The 21118-nt window shown below is 57.4% G+C and overlaps 6 protein-coding genes across 6 annotated transcripts; 5 read left to right on the top strand and 1 right to left on the bottom strand.

Annotated features, from left to right (window-relative positions):
- Positions 1-172: 172 nt before the first annotated feature.
- SCHCODRAFT_02492272 (uncharacterized protein) lies at positions 173-1169 on the top strand (the record flags this gene model as incomplete). The annotated part of the gene is made up of 5 exons (XM_003034539.2): positions 173-200; positions 256-314; positions 398-495; positions 545-644; positions 696-1169. The coding sequence occupies 5 exons, from the start codon at positions 173-175 to the stop codon at positions 1167-1169; spliced, it is 759 nt and encodes a 252-aa protein (XP_003034585.1).
- A 353-nt stretch (positions 1170-1522) lies between these two features.
- On the top strand, positions 1523-4706 carry SCHCODRAFT_02616249 (alpha/beta-hydrolase). Its single transcript, XM_050344747.1, has 14 exons — positions 1523-1872; positions 1924-1984; positions 2036-2491; positions 2545-2658; positions 2710-2855; positions 2911-2995; positions 3050-3152; positions 3245-3601; positions 3661-3777; positions 3831-3922; positions 3974-4138; positions 4192-4367; positions 4429-4497; positions 4550-4706. Exons 1-14 carry the CDS (start codon positions 1610-1612, stop codon positions 4611-4613), a joined length of 2268 nt encoding a protein of 755 aa, XP_050201805.1. The 5' UTR covers positions 1523-1609; the 3' UTR covers positions 4614-4706.
- A 156-nt stretch (positions 4707-4862) lies between these two features.
- SCHCODRAFT_02491542 (uncharacterized protein) lies at positions 4863-9419 on the top strand (the record flags this gene model as incomplete). The annotated part of the gene is made up of 8 exons (XM_003034537.1): positions 4863-5240; positions 5290-5451; positions 5501-6125; positions 6176-6776; positions 7432-7792; positions 7847-8031; positions 8115-8728; positions 8779-9419. The coding sequence occupies 8 exons, from the start codon at positions 4863-4865 to the stop codon at positions 9417-9419; spliced, it is 3567 nt and encodes a 1188-aa protein (XP_003034583.1).
- Positions 9420-9705: 286 nt separating this feature from the next.
- Positions 9706-11363, top strand: SCHCODRAFT_02570171 (uncharacterized protein; the record flags this gene model as incomplete). Its single annotated transcript, XM_003034536.2, has 2 exons — positions 9706-9745; positions 9802-11363. The coding sequence occupies 2 exons, from the start codon at positions 9706-9708 to the stop codon at positions 11361-11363; spliced, it is 1602 nt and encodes a 533-aa protein (XP_003034582.1).
- Positions 11364-11541: 178 nt separating this feature from the next.
- SCHCODRAFT_02616244 (uncharacterized protein) lies at positions 11542-15962 on the bottom strand. Its single transcript, XM_003033946.3, has 4 exons — positions 15220-15962; positions 14228-15164; positions 13261-14176; positions 11542-13209 (listed from the first exon to the last, which is right to left on the bottom strand). Exons 1-4 carry the CDS (start codon positions 15571-15573, stop codon positions 11961-11963), a joined length of 3456 nt encoding a protein of 1151 aa, XP_003033992.1. The 5' UTR covers positions 15574-15962; the 3' UTR covers positions 11542-11960.
- Positions 15963-16414: 452 nt separating this feature from the next.
- SCHCODRAFT_02616243 (ARM repeat-containing protein) lies at positions 16415-21113 on the top strand. Its single transcript, XM_050344746.1, has 21 exons — positions 16415-16630; positions 16681-16861; positions 16915-17197; positions 17250-17325; positions 17377-17576; positions 17627-17735; positions 17798-18055; positions 18115-18339; positions 18404-18504; positions 18559-18712; positions 18769-18891; positions 18955-19214; positions 19313-19451; positions 19503-19593; positions 19642-19993; positions 20041-20170; positions 20220-20446; positions 20500-20580; positions 20630-20726; positions 20782-20882; positions 20933-21113. Exons 1-21 carry the CDS (start codon positions 16469-16471, stop codon positions 20997-20999), a joined length of 3417 nt encoding a protein of 1138 aa, XP_050201804.1. The 5' UTR covers positions 16415-16468; the 3' UTR covers positions 21000-21113.
- Positions 21114-21118: the final 5 nt, after the last annotated feature.

Raw genomic sequence — 21118 nt, 5'->3', positions numbered from 1 at the left:
TGAAGATGGGACGAGTGTTTTCAGAGGCCTGCCAGTCAACAATAAGACCTGGCACGGTTCAAAATGGTCTTCCCCTGTCGATGTTCATCGGACACGTCGGGCCGGTGCCCCGCTGCTGAAAGCGGAAGGTCGCATTGTTCTCGGCAATTTTCCCTTATTCTTCACCTTCATCATGCCGAAATCAAAGCGTGCCAAAGTTGGTGAGTAGGAAGGTGTCTGACTGAAGGGAAAACAGGGGAACTCATCCATCGCCAGTCTCCCTCACGAAAGTCGCCAAGCGCACGAAGGAAGAAAAGGGAGAGCTGATCACACAGGTATGCATTACTTCCCCACCCATCGGAACACCTATCGCTGTGATGTCTCCCATCTTCGTGAGGAAGATGCTGATCCCTTTTAGATCCAAGAGAATGTGGAGAAGTGGCAGTACTGCTGGCTGTTCGAGGTGGGCAACATGAGGAATGCCCATCTCAAGACCGTACGGAAACTGTGGAAAGAGTGCGTGATCGGCGCGTCCCCCTTCCTCGATAACTAACGTATATTGCAGCTCCGGTCGATTAGTCTTCGCCAGAAGCACTGTCATGGCAAAAGCCCTCGGCACCACCCCAGAATCCGAGCACCGACCAGGCGTTTCCAAGCTCGCTAGGGTGCGTTCCCCTTCCTTCACCCTTGTCCCCCCAAGCTCATCCCCTCTCCAGCAACTAAAAGGCCAAGTCGGCCTCTTCTTCACCAACTCCCCACCCTCCGAAGTCACCGAGTGGTTCGCCGACTTCCAGCAGCCCGACTTCGCGCGCGCGGGCAACACCGCGCCGCGCACCGTCGTGCTCCCCGCCGGCCCCGTCATGCAGCGGCACTCTGACCCGCCCGAGCCGTTCCCGCACAACGAGGAGCCGCAGCTGCGCAAGCTGGGGCTGACGACGTACATGAACCGCGGCGTGCCGAGTTTGCACGCGCCGCACAAAATTTGCGAGGCCGGTCACAAGTTGACCGCGGAGCAGGCGCAGCTGCTCAAGCTCATCGGGGAGAAGATGGTCACCTTTAGGGTCGGCCTACTCGCGCGATGGGACGCGGAGACGGGCGAGGTTACCCAGATCGAGGGCCCGAGGATAGCAGACGCGCAGGTTGAAGCGGAGGGTGCCGAGGGGAGTGGCGATGAGGCAATGAGCGACTGACCTGTTTGTGCTTCTTACTTGTATCCATCCTTGTAATATATACGGTCTACGTCTCACAGCGATGTCTGTAGTTGCTCGGGATCTAGTGATCATTCCGAATTGACATGTACTTTGGCTTCTGCGATGGGTGGGGTTACTGTGGGTGCGATACTGAACTGATGTCTTCACTGTATGTGATCCATACAAGTCCAGAGGTAGGGATGGGCCCTCCATCCTCCTCTAAGCCCTACGGTCGCTTCCGCGAGTACAATGGACCTTCAACCGCTTTCGGCAGTAAAGAGGGCATCGGGCAGTTCGGGCCGGTCCCTGGCGCGTCAGCCATCGCGCAACATTCGTGACCAGCGTCGCACGCGCCTTGCTCCCTTCTTCCATCGATAACCAGCAGACCCTTCTTCGGCGTATAGCGAAGGGCACGCGACGCTGAGACGAATTCAGCCACAATGCGGTGGGCGGCACTTCTCTTGGCCGCATACTTACCGTGCGGTTTGCTGGCGGAACAAGTACCCTTGCAGGCACCACAATTAACGACGATGAGCAAGCCGACCTGGAAGGAGAAGGCGACGTCGTTCAAGTGGAAGGAGGGCGAGGATGTGTTCTCGCCGAAGGACTTGGTCGGACTGGGACGTCCGGGGACTGGGGTCGCGAACGTTGCGGGCGATCTGGTGCTGGTGTCGTTCAGCAAGTACGACTTTGAGGAGAAGAAGTACGTCGAGTCTCAACTGTGCTACATGGCGCTGATTAGTACACTGCGTAGGAACAAGAAGTCCATCTTCCTCGCACCCATCGAGTCGACGGTGAAGCCGCTCGAGATCCCTGTGAGTGGACGCGTAAACGTCTGATTACTGCATCCTCACCTATCTCGATAGCTCGCGAAGGGCGGCGAGGCCTTCTGGCTCGACACACGCACCGTTGGCCACGTCGTCGAAGGCGAGAACAAGACCCTCGCCTTCTACGCCATCGACATCCAATTCGAGACCGAACCCTCTCCCGGTGCCCTCACCACGCCCAAGCCTCCTACCCTCATCGGCACCTTCCCCACCACCGGCGCGACTAACTTTGTCTACAACCCCGCTTCCGGGCACTTGGTGTTCTCCGCGGAAGTGTACGAGGACGGGGATTTGACGACGGTGAACGAGCTGGACAAGGAATGGGAGGAGCGCGGGAACACGGCGTTCGTATACGATGAGACGTACGTACGGCACTGGGACACGTATGTGGGCCCAAAGACGGCGGTCTTGTTCTCGGCGCCCCTGCGCCAGACGCCGGAGAGGGAATGGGTGTTCGAGCAGAAGTGGACGAATCTGCTGAAGGGCACAGGGCATGTACGTGCTGTCACGGTGTTAGCCAGGTTCTGTGTGACTAACAGAACATTTAGAGCTCCCCCGTCGCGCCCTTCGGCGGCACGGACGACTTTGCGGTGTCGAAGACGCACGTGGTGTACACCAGCAAGGACCCTGTGCTCCCGGAGGCCTGGCACACGAAGCAGAACGTAAGGAACGACCTTGGTAGGAACTTCAACCTACTCATTCTGCGTCCGTAGATCTACATTGTCGACATCACCGGCGCTTCCGAGCCTAAGGAGCTCACCTCGGGTAAGCAAGGCGCGACTCACTCGCCCGTCTTCAGTACGGACGGTACCAAGGTCGCATGGCTTGAGCTTGAGGAGGATGGCTATGAGGCGGACAAGTAGGTTGCGTATGTTTAAGAGCTACGCGACTCCTTGGGCTGAGCATCATGACAGGTTCAAGGTCGTTCTGTACGACCTTTCGCAGAATGCTCGCTTCACCATCACCGACAACTGGGACCGGTCCCCGGATGCGCTTGCGGTAAGTCGTTCGCGAAACAAGGGCTCCTGGAAGAGTTGATTAACACATCTGCAGTTCTCCAAAGACGACAAGACGCTCTACTTCACTGCCGGTGACGAGGCGAAGGTCAAAGTCTTCTCCGTTCCAGTGCCCCCCACGCCGACGTCGAACGATGCGGGTGAGCCTTGATACCTCGAAAGCGCGTTCCACACCCTGGACAAGCTTACAATTGGGCATGCTACGAAGAATGCTTGCTAAAACCACATACAGCGCAAGACTACGCCACGCCCGTTGCCCTCACCAATACGGGTGCTGCATCCGGCGTTCAGGCGCTCATCGGCGGTCGCGTCCTCTTCAGCCGCTCGTCCTTCACCTCGCCAAATGATGTCTTTGTCATCAGCGGCATCGAGCCCACTGGCGCGGGCAACACGCTCGCCAAAGCGCCTACCATCACCCAGATCACTAAGTTCACGTCAGCCGATCTCGCGAACAAGCATCTGGCCGAGGGTGAGGAGTTCTGGTTCAAGGGCGCGAAGGACCGGGATGTGCAGGGGTGGATCTTGAAGCCGAAGGGGTTCAAGAAGGGCGAGGAGAAGGCTTGGCCGGTGGTGTTGTTGATTCATGGGGGTGCGCAATCATCATGAGCTGGTAGGTGATGCAGATGGAAGCTGACGCACCATCGACAGGCCCTCAAGGCGCATGGGAGGACCAGTGGTCGACGCGCTGGAACCCGAATGTGTTCGTCAACCAAGGCTACGTGGTCCTGGCGATTAACCCTACGGGGAGTACGACGTTCGGGCAAGGTGTGTTAGGTGGAGGTAGCGCTCGTGTTGATGCTGACCAGTTGTGAACGCAGACTTCACCGACGCCATTCAGAACGACTGGGGTGGCAAGCCTTTCGTCGACTTGAAGGCCGGCTGGGATTACATCCTGAAGGAGTACCCCGAGGTATGTGACTGGCGGGTTGAAAAGTTCGATGGATGCTGATGCCCACTGTAGATCGACTCTGACCGCGCTGTCGCGGCGGGTGCAAGCTGGGGCGGCTTTGCAATCAACTACATTCAAGGTCATCCCGAGTTCGGGTTCGGGTTCAAGGCCTTGGTTTGCCATGATGGTGTTTTCGACGCCGCGTACAACGGCTACTCTACTGACGAGCTCTTCTTCGTATGTGGTGCCCAACTTGCTCGTATTAATTGTTCTGACCCTCTCGCGCCCAGTTCAACCACGAATGGGGAGGCCGCCCGTGGGATAAGCACAGCAAGGAGATCCTCGACAAGTACAGCCCGTCGCTATTCGTCGACAAATGGTCCACACCACAGCTCACCATCCACGGGAGCAAGGATTACCGCCTGCCCGAGACCGATGGTATCGGCGCTTTCCACGCGCTGCAGCAGTGAGTGCAAGTGTGCCTGACAGGCGTGCAGCAACCTGGCTCATGAATTCCATTCTTCCAGACGCGGTGTCCCGAGTCGGCTGGTCATCTTCCCGGATGAGAACCATTGGGTGCTGAATCATGGGAATAGGTGCGTTTGAGCTTGGATGACAAGGGCTTGATCAGGCTGACTCTTGCTGCAGTTTGAAGTGGCACTACGAGGTCTTCCGCTGGTTCGACCAGTGGGTAGGGGTGAAGGGCCAGTAGAGGCTTCACACTGCAGTATAACGGACAAAAACACGAACGAATGTAACTGATATCTCGAAATTAAGCTTTCCTGGATTACTGCTGACCTCGACAGCTACCGAACGTATTGAATAGTCGTGCCGGTCGTACTCTCACTTTGGAGTATCCGCAGAGGTATACGGCATGCACGTTTCTAGGTGCCGGCACGGTGCATCTCCTCATATACAGGGCGTGGCCGGTGGCGCTCAGTTTTCCTTTCTCGCGTCCACCATGGCCACGCCTTCGCAAAAAGTGACCACCGCCCTTGCCGACGTTCGCATCGAGCGCGAGGGCTCAGAATCCAACCCCACGAACAGCGCGCTCATCGTGCACCTTGAATTCACCGCGACGCACCCTCAGCATGGCGTCGTAGGCACGCTCACGGCGTACAAAATTTACCGCGCAGACGAGCTCAAGGGTTGCTTCCACGAGGCCCTCAGCACGAAGTCCGACAGACTGGCAGAGTTCGGGCGGACGATCCTCGACAACGATATGAATGTCTACTCCAAGATCATAGAACACGAGTACCACAGGGGCACGGGGTGTTGGGGGAAGGAAATGGACGAGGGTGCCATTGTCTACATTGAATCTGTCGTTGTGGATCCGTCGGTGCGCCTCTGCAAGCTCCGTCTGTGAGCGGCTGTTGATAGGCGTCCAGTTCGAACAGCAAGGGATCGGAACTGCCCTGGTCCGCGACCTGCTTTCCTCGCAGTCCCTCGAAATTCCGGACATCGTTTATTGCTGGTCCTCTGCCCTGCGAGCAGATTCACGCGATGACCATCGTCTCATGGACCCGCCAGTGATTGGCTTCTTTCGAAAGGTGCGTAAACTCTACTCATACCATTTCGCTAGCTGAACTTGCTTGGTAGCTCGGCTTCCGCCGTGTGGGGCGCACCGCTCACTTTGCGTACTCCCCCAAGGCTTCGCACTCCTCTCGGTCTATACCTGCCACGAAGGACCTGGACGTCGACCTGCTGAAGTTCTCGCATCGAACCAAGGGAGTGTTCACTTCCAACTACGAACTAGAGTTGAACAATCTCCTGCATTTTGCCATGGATCCTCCTCCGATCTCGTCGACAGAAGTCGCGGAACCATTAGACTTGTCGGTCGAAGTTCTGGAAAACCTGTACAGCAAATCTCCTGCAATCATCCATGCGCAGGACGAGCGCGGCTTCACGCTGATCTACGTTGCGGTTATCAAAGGCTACTACGATATCGCCAAACGGCTGCTGACACTCGGCGACTGTCGTGCGGACATCCTCAGCCGCGACAACGTCGAGGATCAGAATGCGATCGAAGCGCTGGAGGATATCGTGCGGGCGGCGGAGCGAGGTCACAAGGACGAACCTTTGAAGCTGCTGTACAAGCTGAGGACGGCGACTGGGGAGAAGTTCAAGTGCTGTTGCGAGTTTTTGGTGCAGAGGCGTTATGGCTGCACCTGTGGTCAGTGTTTGGAGGGATGGCTGTCGCCGCGCATGTCGAATGCGCTTCGGGGTACGTTTTCGCATCGACCTGCGCGCTTGACGTTGTTGACGCTCGCGTAGCTGTGGCAAGCCGTACTGCTAACAGGGGCAGGTCTGCGGCAGAGGTCGATTTCCCGACGAAGAAGGCGGCCGAGATCGCTATGCTTCCTGGCGGCCAGTGTATCCCGTACACCGTCCGCTCGAAGATGAATCACTCAGCATACAAGGGCTTCCTCGGCTTCCACCGCGCCATCTCCGACGTCATCGCGAGCGGCGTGCAGCCTACCATGGATCTCATCGGGCTCGAGCTGCTCATGAACAACGACCCGAATTGTCCGTGGAAGGTGCGGGACCTGGAGGCGTTCTTCAAGAGGGGCGGGAAGGTAGAGCACGCTGTCAACAATCTCGTCCACTCGGCCGAGGAGTGGATGGCGGATGAGAAGGCGCTTGACAACAAGCATCTTAGGCTGTTATGGGCGAGGCTGCCGCGATGCGAGAACGACGTGCAGTTCGAGATGGTGGGGAGGTTGATGGGGCTGTCAGAGAGGGCGAAGTGGGGCCCGTACGACGACGCCGAAGAGGTAGAGCGAGATCAGAGCGGAGGTGGTCTGCGGCCTTGGACTGCTCTCGTCGACGGTGTCGGATCTTTGAAGAGAAGGCTGACGAGAACTGCCACTGGGTGGTAAATCTGAGGGCACCCGAACTCTAGAAAGTTTCTTGCGCATCGCAGGGTGTAGACACTCATCGCGAACCAATACCAGCTTCTTGTTTGACCTACGGTGTAGGCATTTTGTAACAGCTACAATTTCTTCCGCACTTGTCCATAAAGTCCGCGGCCGTTGCCGAGGAGACTGCTGTGACGTGACGACGGTGACGACTCACGCAGAGGATCTCTTGCCTTCCACCATCATCATCATGCGAAGCTCGCACAATATGTCTTCTTTCTTACGAAGCTTGACAATAGTAAGAAAGTGACAGGCTTTGATGAGCTGAGCTGTACCGCAGCTCCAGGCTGTCCGCGCACTCAGGGAAGAGCCGTGGAAGGGCCTGCCTCGGACACCTCATTTTGCTTCATATCGAGCAGCAGACCAAACGAGAAAGAATGGCGCTCTGATAGACTGAATTATATACGCTATGGATCTTCCTGACGCCGGGAAGCTGGCGGAATACTGGTCGTCGTTGTTCTTCCTCAGGGGATCCGCATAGATTGGCAGCATGACATGGTCTCTGTCAGGTCCTCGTCAACCCACGAGCCTCTTCCCTGATGCTGACAGGACACGTTTCAAAGTGCACCGACTTTCCGTGTATTCTTCCCCTTTGACCACCATGGCTACCAGGCCCGATGGCCCTCAGCTCAACCTCGCCGATGTACGCATCGAGTGCCGCGAGACAGATCCTGCGAGCAAGCGATTCGTCAAGCACATTCGCCTCAATGCGTCGCACCCACACCAAGGGAACCTGGGCACGCTTGAGGCGTACAAGATCGAGCGCACGTATACCCTCAAAGCTCATTTCCACGAGTTTCTCGATGCGAAGTCGGACGAGCTGGCGGAGTTCGGACGGAGGATTCTTGACAACGACATGAACGTCTACAGGAAGATTGTGGATGACGAGTACCATAAGGGTAGTGGACGCTGGGGAGATGAGCTCAACGAGGGGCGCATCGTGTACGTGCGATCGGTTGTTGTGAACCCTCCGGTGCGCCATCCGACTTTGAACTGCAAATGATGTGCTCACACCCGTGTCCACAAGTTCCAGCGCCAGGGCGTCGGACAACGCTTGGTCCGCGAGTTGCTTTCGCCGAAGAATGTCGACAAGAGCACCATCGTGTATAGCTGGCCCTCACACATCTGGGCTCATTCGCGCGAGGATAGCCGTCGCATGGACCCGCCAATCATCGACTTCTTCCGAAAGGTGCTGAGTCCGCTCCTGTCCTTGTACGCTATGGCGAACTAACTCCTCTACGTCAGCTTGACTTTCGTCGCGTTGGGCGCACGACGTTCTTTGCTTACTCTCCAAGCGGAAGCCACCCTTCTCGCTCCCTGCCCGCCTCAGAAGACCAAGACGTCGATATGTTCAAGTACTCGCACAGGAATGGCATCCTGGCCGACGATATCGGTGCTCAGCTGAGGCAGGACTATCCACTGCAGACGCTCATGGACCCCCCGCGCACGATGACCGGGGTTCTGAATGGTATGGATGGACCGAGAGCTATGCGACCTCTGCCACCTACCAAGGGGGAACTGGACGCCGCTATCGAAGCTGCTTACGCCAGAGATTCGCAGTCGATTCACCTTCAGGACGAGCGCGGCTACACGCCCATCTATGTCGCCGTCATCAAGGGCCATGCGGCTGTTGTCGACAAGCTACTCTCTCTCGGCGACTGTCGCGCAGACATCCTCAGTCGCGACAACATTGATGACCAGAACGCGATTGAGGCGCAGGAGGAGATTGTGCGCTCCGGCTCGCCCTTGTTTAAGCACAGAGCCTTGCATCTGCTCTGGGTACTGCGCAGCGCGATGGGCGAGGATGTCGGCACGGTGTATGACTTCTCAGAGAAGCGCCGCTACGGCTGCTCCTGCGGCCAATGTCGTGGTGGCTGGCTGTCGCCGCGCATGGCGTACCTGCTGCATGGTATGTTTTTGTGTGTATGGCGCGGTTCAGAAGGCCTGACGTTCACTCAGGGGAAGCGCAATGTACATTCGACAACGCCATGTTCACGGCGGAGACCATTCCCTTCGATAGGGCGTCAGACCTCGCCTTTCTAGACGGCATCAACTGCATTCCATCCGATGTTCGCGCCCGGCTGAACCTCACTGCCTACAAGGGCTTCCTCGGCGTCTACCGTGCAATCTCCATCGTCATCGAGCGCGGCGGGCTGCCTACGCCGGACGTCATCACCACAGAGGCGGTCACCAACCGCACCAACTGGTGGGCCGTGAGCGATGTCGAATCCTACCTCGCGAAGGGCGGCAAGGCGGAGTACGCCATCAACGACCTCGTGTACTCAACGAAGGAGGGGATGGCGGACGGGTCGCTGTTGGAAATGTTGGAGGAGGACGATAATTTGGTTGCGCTGCCTCGGTGCGCGAACGACCTGAACTTCAGGCAGGTGGGGAGGATGATGGGACTGGCGGCGACACAGGAGTGGGGTCCGTACGATGGTGCGGGAGAGGTGGGGCGTGGGCTCTTTGAGCCGTCAGCCGCCTCCAGGGGATGTTTCTATGCTGACAGTGACAGCTCTATGGACGAGGACGAGGGCGATTATGGTGACGAGGGCGAGGAAGATGAAGATGAGGATGAGGATAGCAGCGACGAAGACTGATAAAGAAATGATTCTATGTTCTTAATCGAACCCAGAACTGTGCGAGCACTTTGGCTTTTCACTTACCCTATGGAATGAGCGACCGTCACCGGTTAGTTGTATAGCCCAGCCTCTCCTGTACGTCGTTGGTGGCAGGACTGTGACCGGCCATTGCCGAGGGTTGTTTGTGACGTTACATGAAAGAGCCTGAAGCAGAATCCTCCCTTGCCTTTCCCTTTCACCACGTCGTACGGCGCTGATCATTGACACCACCATCCCTATACTCGATCCAGAGTGAGACTGCTTCATGAGCGACACTCTTTTAGGAACCGAAGGGGCCTCGCAAGGTGCGCAATTGCGCGCTGTGTCATGATTCATTCTACTGACAGGGTAACGGACGCAGCTCAGGGCGCGGTTGGAAGGAATGTCGCTCTCGCAGTATGCCTTGAGCATACCTTGGCTCGCGAACTGCAGATCCATCGTAGCCTTTTTCCTCTGGGTCTGAATGCCACCATCCTCCGCACCGAGCTCCATCGTTGGCAAGACTTCGAAGACGGACTGAACCACGATTCCTCTGATTTTCAATCTCAGCGGACTATGGTAGAGAAGATCGTTGCCGTGGACCACTCTCTACTCGCTCCCTGGCGTCGTCTGCCACCCGAGATCTGGTCTGACATCTTCCTGTGTGCTGAGCCTGAGCATTGGAACATCAAGCCCTGCGGAAGGAGGACGCTGAACTTGGCTCAGGTCTGTTTCTCGTGGCGAAAGATCGCATTCGAAGATACGCCAGATCTGTGGAACATCATCGACATCGATGCCGACCGAAACCCTCCGTTTCTATACTACGAAGGCATTCAGGAAGAAATCAGACGGTCGGGGGATGCGCCACTGTATATCTGCTTCGACTCGGTGACGCGTCCATACCAAGAAGGCCCCTCTACGATGCCGTGGTGGGACATGACTTTCAAACTCCTTTGTTCGCAATCGCACAGGTGGCTGAGTTACAGCTCCGAGCGATCGTACCCCTACATGTATGCCTGGCGACCAGCACCGTCGTTTCCTCTCTTGCGTCAGTTGGCGATCGGGCTGCTACCGCCTCTGGACGGGTATCCTGTTGAGCTGCCTTTGCGCTTCTTCGTCGATGCGCCTTCGCTACGCACGGTTAATATCGACTCGGTGGACTTACCCCTGCCCTACCCGGGATTCATCGAACTCCCTACGACATGGGCAGTGCAGAGCCTTGACATCAGCTGCGGTGGTGAGATATCGGATACAACCCCACCTCTCGCAATATGCCTCGATGCTGTTTGGTCCTGCAGTCAGACACTGCGTAAGTGCACCCTCTGGGTCGCCGAGGTAGGGATTCTAACGGAACGGAGCCCTGCCATGGACTTCCCGCTGCTGGAGGACCTCACACTCTCGCTCGCTGGCGTTCACCTGTGCCGCTTTATGAGCGCCCCGAGTCTCAAGTCGCTGTCTGTGAGTGGATCTGGCGCGCCAAGCGTGTCTCCAGCTGCTGCCCTTCTGTCGGACATGATCGATAGGTCGTCTGGATGCACGTCCCTGCGCTCACTACGCCTCGAGTTCATGCACGTCGATCCGTACCAACTCATTAACTGCCTGTGGCGGATGCAGGGCCTTGTATCGCTCACGCTCCAAGAATTTGACTTTGTCGAAAAACCCGATGTTCGCCTCATCAGCAAGGAAGTGATCAGGGCGCTCACGCGTCGGCGGGTGGCCACCGGCGCCGCGGAAAATCACGTTCTTCTGCCCCACCTCACCGACTTGACGCTTCATTTGGACTTCAGACGGTCCTTGGTACTCTACACAGGAGACGTCCTTTTTGCTCGGGATGTGTATGAAATGTTGCGCTCGAGGCGGAAGCCGTTGCTTTGGAGGGGAGAACCGCTGCCCGGACTGCTGACCGGTAGTGTACCGATCCTACTGGACTTAGGGCCAAATTAGTAACGCGTCTACAACCTATCCATGTGGTTGCTTCCTTGCATGACCTCCATCTTTGCTTGAAGTAACAGCACTTGAGGAACTCCGTCCTACCCTCGTTTTTCGCCCACAAATGACGTAAACAGCTTAAAACGTGGCCATCACTTGACTTCCCGGATCCACCGGCCCGCACGCGCTATTCCTGTTTCGCTCTTTGTCTACAACTACGACGCGACATGACGGGGTGCGCATTCGCGTGATGCCAGTCAGGCCGGTGGCGAGTATACATGCGTACGACCCTATGCCCCGGCGGTGACTTCGAATACAACTACGATTAAGGAGGAGGGCAGGGTACAGACACTACCAGTGATACTATCTCACTCGCGTACAGCCGATCTAACAACCCCACGCCTTTTGAGCGTGTCCCCGATGTCCAGAAGGCCGACACATATAGGTCGAGCCGTAAAATTAGATATACAGACAGATAAATACTTGCGCGTAGCACACGAAAGAAAGAATGAAAGTAGATGTGAGCTTCATAAACGATGTGGTCGGTGGGGAGGGGCGAGAACGAGAGTAGGTAGTAAATGTCATAGGCGAAGGTGATTAGGTAGAAGTGTCTCAGGAGAAGAAATGGCTGCGTTTGTCGCTGCCGCTCTTGCCCTTGGCGGGTGGCGAGGTTGGCGTGGCAGGGGCGTGAGCGTCGGCGCGCTGCTTTCCTTGAGCCTTCGGCGACGGCGAGTGAGGAGTGGGCAGGAACGAATCGTGCTTGCGCCGGATCCGAAAGTTGGCAAAGAACCCCGTCTTTCGCGCGGACGACGGGACGTCCTCAACGACGGCGTCAGCAGTGCTCGGCCTGTCGCGCTCCTCGGATTTCAGCCTTTCCTTCTTTTCCTTGCTCTCTCGTGACCCTCGCGAAGAGGAGGCTCGCGAGGAGTGCGGTCGCTGTTGGTACGCGAACAGCGGTGAGTTGAGGAAGTCTGGCGGCGGAGACCTGGGTGGGTCTTTGCTCTTGCCCGAGTCGCTCGTGGATGGGCGGTAGGACACCCGATGCGAAGAACGACCAGCTATCGATGACGGCGCCTTGGACGATAGGATTGAAGGTTCGTACCCAGCCGTGGGAGCAAGCGTGGTCGCCTGAAGAGTTGTGCCGGAAGATCCTGGTCTATCCAGGTCATGGAACCGCACACTTCGTGCAGAATCGGCACGAGAAGAGGCTCGAGGACGGGGCGTATGAGGTGCTGGCAATAGCTTCGGCTCTTCAAAGAAGGTGCTTTCCGCAGAGGCTGAGAACACATCCGGAGTAGCCATGTTCGAGGCCGACTTGGACCCGGAGGGCGACATGTAAGGGCTTGTAGAAAGTCGGGAGGTCGAGTTTACACGCGCTCTCGAGGGTTCCGCTGTCATATTGCTGACAAGCGAAGAGGGGCGCGAGGCCGACCCTGCGTGCAACATCGATGGTGGGCGCATACCACCGTCGCCCGACGCAGCGCTCACGACCGTCGCACCACTGCTCAGACACGCGAAAGGATCGTCGCTGATGTCTCCGAAGCTCGAGCGCCTAGGAGCCTCGGTAGGGGGTGGCACCAACGTGACGTTGATACCGGGCTTGACCTCCTCGAGCGGCACGAGCGTCAAGCGCGCGTTCGGGTCAGGCGTCGCGCGCCGGAAGGGCTCGGCCATCTCTGAGTCGACGTTCAAAACATTGACGGGCGGGGTCGACGTGACCCATGGCGGTAGGCGCTGCCGCTGTTTCTCATCCATGCCCTCGTCATCGTTGGAGTACACGCTCGCGTCGTCCTGCTCTTCCGAGACAGATGGAGGCGTTGAGTGGGCGCTGATATCCATGACATCGCCACCCAGGTAATTCCTGAAACGGGGTATAAGCTATTGCTCTGAGTCGTCAAGGTGTAACACATACACTTCGGAATCCGTCCGCGATCGAGCATAGGTTGCTCGTTGAGGCTGGACAGGTTGCGGGACAACGAGCGAGGACCGCGCCGACATGAGCGCTGCGATAGTGCTCGCTGATGGCCGCAGCGAGGTCCGCTTCGGCATAGGCGAAGCCGTTGAAGAGGGTGGCCTTGGGGAGCGCGTAGCTGATCTAGGCGGCGTTGACCCATTGAAAGAGGGACTGGGCGAGTGCCGTGTGCTATACGAGGGGCTGGGCGAATGGCGGACGCGAGGGAACGAGGGACTGGGAGTGTACCGCAGCGCGGGCGTGGATGCATGTCGCGCGAAGCCTTGACGGGGCGGCAGCGTAGATAGACGCGATGCCGATGTCTGGCGCGACACCGACGGGCGAGGAGCAGTCGCTTGCTGCTGCTGCAGATGATCGTCGTACACATGAGAAAGCGACGAAGAGCGCGGCGAGTGCATCACGCCTGAAAACCGTGGCGAGTGCGGCGACGAGACAGACGATGATCGTGGCTGGTGCCCAGGACGCAGAGAGGGAGAGGCCAACACCGGTGGATAGGGAGACGTGTCCTGCGCCGACGCATGTGAAACGGACCCGCGCGGCGAACGAGTGAAGGAAGACGCATGCCGGAGACTATCGCGCGAAGAAGGCCGCGACCAGGAAGACGACCTTGACTCGGGTAGCGCGAAGGCCGCTGCTGGCATCGGCGTGCGCGACGAGCGCCGCGAGCCGGGCCGAGAGCCGGCTTGCGAACCTCGCTCTGTATTCGCGCGAGAATCCGGTCGCGATTCTGGCAACGGCGGGTACGTCTCGATCTCAATGTTGGGCAGGCCTGAAGGTCGCGAGGGCGTCGTGATGGGCGGTGGACGCGGCGTGCTCTTGGTCCTTCTGCGAGACCCGCCTGAGAAAGACGAGCGCACTGTGAATCGGAGTCAGTTGAAGTTGGAAGATATGAAGAGTAGATATCCACCATCAGAAAATGGGTCCGGCGTCGGCTGGGGGCCTTCTAAGGGACTGTTCTCTGCTACAGAGTCCTCGTCGAGCGATATGAACGCCGGGCGGCTTTTTGAACCGTCGCTCACTGACTTCGATATGTTTGCCGGTAAAGCCTGCGCAAGGAGTGAATACGCCGACGAGGCGGTCGACCCATCCGTCTGCGTCGAGTATATCGAAGCCCTATCGATATCATCCACTTCCTCAACCGGGGTCGATGGCGGGGGCGTCGACTTGCGATAGAGCTTTTGAAGGTGCGTCCCCTGCTCGGAGGCATCGTCGGGCGTGAGCGGGACGTCGCTAGAATAGCGACTCGCCGCCGTCATCCCGGAGTATGCGGAGAACGACGTGACCGCAGAAAACCGGGACGACTCAGTCGACGTCGACACTCGTAGGACCTCGGGCTCAGGGCTCGGGGCGTTCACCGCGAGCGTCCCGGGCGCAGCGTGCTGGTCGGGGATGTAGACCGCGTTGCGCACGCTGCCGGCCCGCTGGCGACCGACCACCCCTGCGGACTGAACCGCGCCAGTTGCAGATGCTGAGGCGCCCCCTGTCGCAGTACAACTCGCGCTCCTCGCGCGCCGCAGATGGTGGTCAGACGAAAGGGGCGGTGGCTTTGATGCGTTGCTTGGCTCCTGATCGGGAAGTAGCCTTGGTGAGGGGATCGTCGCCAGAGGCTGGCGGTCCGGACCAGAGATGGCTACAGGGCGCAGATTGCCGGAGCTATAGGAGCGCGGGAGGCAGAAGTTCGTGTTGGGTCCGACGCTTGAGCGCTGTCGCCCGCGGACGCGTTGCTTGGCGCCCGATGCGTCCCATATAGGGGAAGGGGACGCGCTGGGCATGTCGAATGTCACCGCCGATCCGGGTGTTGCTGTAGGGTCGGGGCTCGGTGGACTCGGCGTAGCAGGCGATACCTGAAGAATATGCCAAGGTTAGCGCAAGGTATGAGGCGAGGGAATCATCACGCACTGGACTGCCAGGTATGATAAATCCCTCTGAAGGCTCGGGCACCTGCAGCTCGTCGGGGGACCCCTCGACCGCAAGCATAGCGGCTTTAGCCTGCTGGCTGTGCGCCTGCGCACTAGCTGCGGGCTGGACATCCTCTTCAAAGATTGGGGAAGGGTACGAGGGGAAGACATAGGCGGACGATTGCTGCAAAGCTTGGATGCGTGGGCTGGCGGAGACGCGCCGGGAGAGGAGGGGAGACTGATCGTATTCGTGGTGCACAGAGACTTGTGCACCTTCGTCTTTTGGTCGTTCAATTATGTCGTGAAGCTGCCGGTGACCTGTCCCCGGCTGCCGCGGAAATCCTGTCGCAGACATCGTGCGGCCCTCCTTGACGCGGAATGCGTGATCGGACGCGTTTAAGTAGCTGATAGGGTAGGGAAACGATGGCTGCTGGCACGGAAGTCTGTCTAACGCGTCGAGGGGGTCGCCGTTAGTCTGAAGGATTGTCCGGTCACCGGTGTGCGTGCGGTGCGGACAGTGTAAGTCCGACTGCGGAGAGTGATGCCGCGTATTATCGAGCTCTTGTAGGGTAGAATGGATGAGCGCCTCGCGTTCGACACCAAAGGCAAGAAAGACTAGAGAAGGGAAGAGGGAATAAACCTTGTGGTTGGGTATCCGGAACACATATGATCGACCCGCTGCGAGGACCCGCAGGCCCCGCAAGCGCGTTGCCGTCGGCTCGGCCTGTCTAGGCAATCATTGCCAATTGATGTCTCAGGCGCTCGGCTGGCTCGCGCAATGATGGAGGTGATGAGCTGGCAGCTTACCGCGCTCGCCGCTCGTAGGCTGTACTCTGTTTGGTGTCTTTCTGCAAGGAAACATCAACTAGTCCATCGATTATCTGAAGATGTCTCAGCAGAACAACCGAGGGGTGCCACGTCTGCAAGCTTTTCCGAAATTCAACATGCAACAAGCTAGCAGACGCCAGCGTTAAGAGTTTCTTTCGTACTAGTAAATTTGATACGTCTTCATAAGGACCGCAGATTGTTGTCGGAAGTCCAGCTTCGATTCCAGGCGTACTGAGAGGATTCGACCTTCGCCGTCGAGGGCAGCGGGCGTCTATTGACCATTGTTTTGTTCGAGGATTGTTGATCAGACACGTGCATTCAATCCACGTGGTTGAATTCCCATGGGCAAAGGCTAAATCGGACTTGAACTTGCACGCTCAAGTCGATCCAGACTTGCACCGCAGATCCATTGCGCTGACCCCATGTCTGAAGAGGTAGCCGATAGCAAAGTATACGCTAACTTTGGCAAGTATGATGAGTTCTCCAAGACCCAGGCGGAGTTGTTGGCTTTAGATCCCAATGCCGACCCAACTCCGGAAGAAGAGATGAAGGAGGGTCGCATGCTTGGAAAGCTGCTTGCCATAGTAAGCTCCTCGCTCTCCTACTCAAGATGAATATGTCACACGCGCAACAGCTGGATGAATATCAAGAGCAGCCTTACCTTGCTGATCCTTTCCTCTCGGACCTCGTTAGCCCAGTGGTGGACGCCATCAAGGCGCACGCACGGACTCCGGCGGCCAAATCTACGACCAGGATCTTCCGTCTTTCCTCGCTTCTCTATCATTATGTCAAATTCCGCGGCTCGAAAACCATAAGTAGGTCGACTCGGCCCTCGCTCGATTTATCTGACCCAAATGGCCCTTCATAGCAAGATTCTTCCCTCACGAAGTGCCTGACCTTGCGATAGCCATCGACTACATGACACGGGAAGGCAGTCCGACACAAGACTCGGCTCAATGGGCTCTGCGATACGTCGTGCTCCTCTGGTTGTCGCTGATCTGCATGATCCCGTTCGATCTGGCTCAGTTTGACGAGGAAGGCCAGGTCGGAAGGACCGCAGACTTGTTAGATACCTTGGGCAAGAAATATGTCGATCGCGCAGGACTCGAACGAGAGGGCGCTGCTTCCCTTCTTGCTCGACTATACATGAGGTTAGCAAAGATGTGCGTATGTCCGAAAGCGGCCATTCACAGTCATTGCTAGACGGGACATGTTACATCGCTTCGATCCCTTCCTCACGAGTGCCACTGACGCAGTCAACTCTGACGACGTTTTTACAGTAGGTTGAATTGCTTTATCATCGCCTACCAGACTCACCGCCTCTTGTCAGTCACTCGGTGTTCTACAAGTCATCTGCGAAGTCGTCAAGTCCGGTCCCGAGCAAGTTATCCGCAAATCCGCACCCCAACTCCTCGCCCTCGCCGAAGCCGAGCTTCTCACCAAGAACATGCTTCTCCGCAAATACAAAACCAAGCTCGTCGCGCGCGTAGCGCTGCGCTTGCTCCCACCACGGTCCCGGCGCAAAGGAACGTGTGTTGACCTTGTTGGTAGTCGCGCAATCCTGACTTGCCCGAAGGCAGGCAGCTAGGGGCCGAAGGGCAGGTAGAAGAGGAAACTGAGCCCGAGATCGATGTCCCGGAGGAGGTGGAGACAGCGCTTGAGCAGCTTTTTGGGAGTTTGCAGGATAAGGCAAGTCCCGTTCTTTCTTACTATCGACTGGACTCATTGATATTCACGACACATTGCATCAGGACACCGTGGTCCGCTGGTCTGCCGCCAAGGGCGTCGCCCGCATCGCGGAGCGCTTGCCCATTGATTTCGCCGAACAGGTCCTAGAAACCGTCCTCGGACTTTTCGCTATCCACTCCGTCGCGTCTGCGAGTCTATACGATGTACCGACGGTCGCAGAGGGCACCTGGCACGGTGCATGCCTCGCCTGTGCGGAGATGGCGCGGAGAGGGCTGGTGACCGCGGACAAGCTGCCAGAGCTCATTGGCTGGCTAGACAAGGTGCGAAAAGACTGATTCTCATTTAATCATATCACGAGAGGTGACCGTGTATCGTATAGGCCCTCTACTTCGACCTCCGTAAAGGCGCGCACTCTGTGGGGTCCAACGTCCGCGACTCGGCTTCATACGTGCTGTGGGCGCTCGCTCGTGCCCACGACGCCGCTTTACTGGCCCCGCATGCGCTCGCCCTCGCGCGGAGTCTCGTCACCGTCGCCGTCTACGATCGCGAGATATCCATCCGGCGCGCCGCGAGCGCCGCGTTTCAGGAATTTGTTGGGAGGACGGTGGGTGTTTTCCTTTTTGTCTACGTTGATATTTCTATTTACGTATGCTAAACGCGATCTACAGGGCCTCTTCCCCCACGGCATCGACGTCCTCCGGAAGACCGACTTCTACGCCGTCAGCGTGCGAAAGAACGCCTTTCTGGTCGCCGCGCCGGAGACCGCTGAGTGCGCCTGATCCCTTGCATCCCACCCTGTTGCAGAAGGCTCACAAACTTGCAGACACCCAGAGTACCGCATTTTCCTCTTCGACCACCTTCTGGATGTCACGCTCAGGCACTGGGACCCGTCGATGCGGCGATTGGGCTCGCAGTCGCTGAGGTTGCTCTGTTTGTTAGATCTGGACGTTTTGGGACCAAAGGCGGTGGAGAAGGCTGCGAGTGGCGCCTTTTGCCTACGCTGAATATTTTGGCTGATGAGCTTGAATTGCAGAGCAAACTTTTACAAGCCGTCGACGGGACGGATATCCACGGTGGCCTTCTGGCCCTCTCGGAAGTAGCCGCAGCGTACAAAGAGCGCTACTCTGGGTCTGAACTCGAAAGCCGTCTTCGTGAGGTACATCTCCTCCACACATGTTGTTGAAACCCACCGACTCTAATCCCTGAATGCCCTACACAGATCTTCTCCCGCCTCGCCCTCGTCAAGCCCGCCACCCTCACCGCGCACCGCAATGAGCTCATAACCGCCGAAGCCTGCCGGCTCATCGCAAGTACGCTCACCCTTCCCGAGGTCGAGCTGAAGGACAAGGGTGCCGTCCCGCACTGGCGGAAGGTCGTCGAGGGCGGTCTTTGTCACAGGAGCGCGGCGGTGCAGGATGAGGCGGCGGCAGCGATGGCGGCGTTGAGCGGTCTGGTGGATTGCTCGAATACGGTCAAGAGATGAGTGCTTGATTTTCCTTTCATCTTGGCTTTCCATGTGGATGGTGCTTTGTGGTTGCGAAAGAAATGCAGGGCAGTGGGCTGACACTCTGCAGCACGTTGATCAAGGACCTGAAGACGACGACAATGAGTGCGCGGCCGACACTGGGAAAGATGCTGGGCGTGCTGCGATACGATAAGCATGCGAACGCGCTCAAGGAGGTCGTGGAGTGCCTACTGGAGTGTGTGGATGCGAGTGTATGCCTCGACATATTGTAAACCCTTACCGACACCTTACCTATCCGCCAGTCCCCCGCAAAGTTCCACGTCGAGGCTCGCAAGACCTGCTACGAGGCGATATCGCGCGTGCTCGGCACTGTCGTCGATCGATTACCCGAACGTGCGTGCATCATTGCTGCGTACATATCATATCTAACATGTTTATCAGTCTTGACACCAGAAGAAGTCGGTGCGCTGGAGCAAGCCCTTCTTCGCGGCCTTGAGGACTACACCATGGACGAGCGCGGCGACGTGGGCTCGTGGATCCGCATCAGCAGTATCCAGGGCTTGCGCGACTGCGCGATCATGCTCCTGCAGAGGCCGGCTCTGCTCCCTTCGTACTTGCGCCCAGACGTGTACCACGCCGCGGTCGCTGGCATCCTCAAGCAGGGCGTCGAGCGGCTGGACAATGTCCGGGCGGAGGCTGGCGCTTGTATGCTTGGCCTGTTGATGATCTCGCCGCCGAATGAGGAATATGCAATCGAGGGCGGGGATGCGATGCGGAGGATGTTTTTGCAAGGGTGAGTGAGTACTTACTGGGTTACAATTACAGGCTGATTGTGTTCAGGGAACCTGTCCCTTGGAGCGATGGCGCAGTATTCTTCCCCAAGGCGGCCACGCTCCTGGACGTGGCGAGGTATAGAAAGCAAGTACTGTCCGGCATGATACTCAGTGTGGGGAGTCGTTCGGAGAGCATCGTGCGTCCCACCTCTTCAGGTTCAATTCAGAAGTTGTACCTTTCTTCAGACCCGTCCGATGGGCGAAAGCTTGGCTGGCTACGCTGCATCTCTACCAGTGACACCGAAGGACAGCGTTCCGTATAGCCTTTACGAGCTCCTCCAGGACGTGCTCGACCACGGGAAGGCGCACTTCACGTCAAACATGGTCTTTGTGCCGGTCCTTCAGACGTTGAACGTCCTTCTGAGCTCGGAGAAGTTGCAAGACGCGCTATCCGACAAGGACCTGTCTAACCAGTGAGCATTGCGTCAGCGCGATCTACAGATATTGTAGCTGAAGCGATACTTAGGTTATCGGCCATTCGCTTGCTGGCGACGAAGAATATCACCAGGCTGAAGAATGTGCAGAGGATCCAGGAGTCGATGAAGATGTAAGCGACTGGCCTATGGGATCAGAGGTTATACTCACAATGCTGGTAGCGTTGTCAATTTGCTGCCGCTGACCTTCTCGAATCAAGAGGATTATGTCCTTTGCGTCGAAGCGCTGACCTTTTTCTTGACTCACGAATTCCCTCATGTCAGTAACAATAATCACAGCCTTACAATTGAACATGCTGACTTTCGTCCTTTAGATCCGCACAGCATCAGCAGAGTATATGTGCCAACTCTTGCCCGGCGTAGACCTGGAGGGAAGAGAAGAGGCTGTAGAAGAAGTCCTCCTCGAAACAGAATGGTAGGCCCGGTTAATCCATGTTCCCATGACTCGCGCTGAGATCGTGACAGGATATCGCCCGACAAGAATTTACTGGAGGATGCGAAGACGAGGGTCATCGCTGCTTTGAAGGGATAAGTGCTCGCTGGTTTTGATACGCGCATAGGGGCTCCTGCTTCATGTACACATCTCGTGGAACCAATGTAATCTTAGTTTTGATGCTGTATTGAACTTGAAGTTAAACATGGACCCACAAG

The sequence above is a fragment of the Schizophyllum commune genome, assembly GCF_000143185.2.
Source record: "Schizophyllum commune H4-8 unplaced genomic scaffold SCHCOscaffold_3, whole genome shotgun sequence".
NCBI lineage: Eukaryota > Fungi > Basidiomycota > Agaricomycetes > Agaricales > Schizophyllaceae > Schizophyllum > Schizophyllum commune.
The sequence above is the reverse complement of the archived record's forward strand: the minus strand, read 5'-3'. Positions and strand labels throughout refer to the sequence as shown.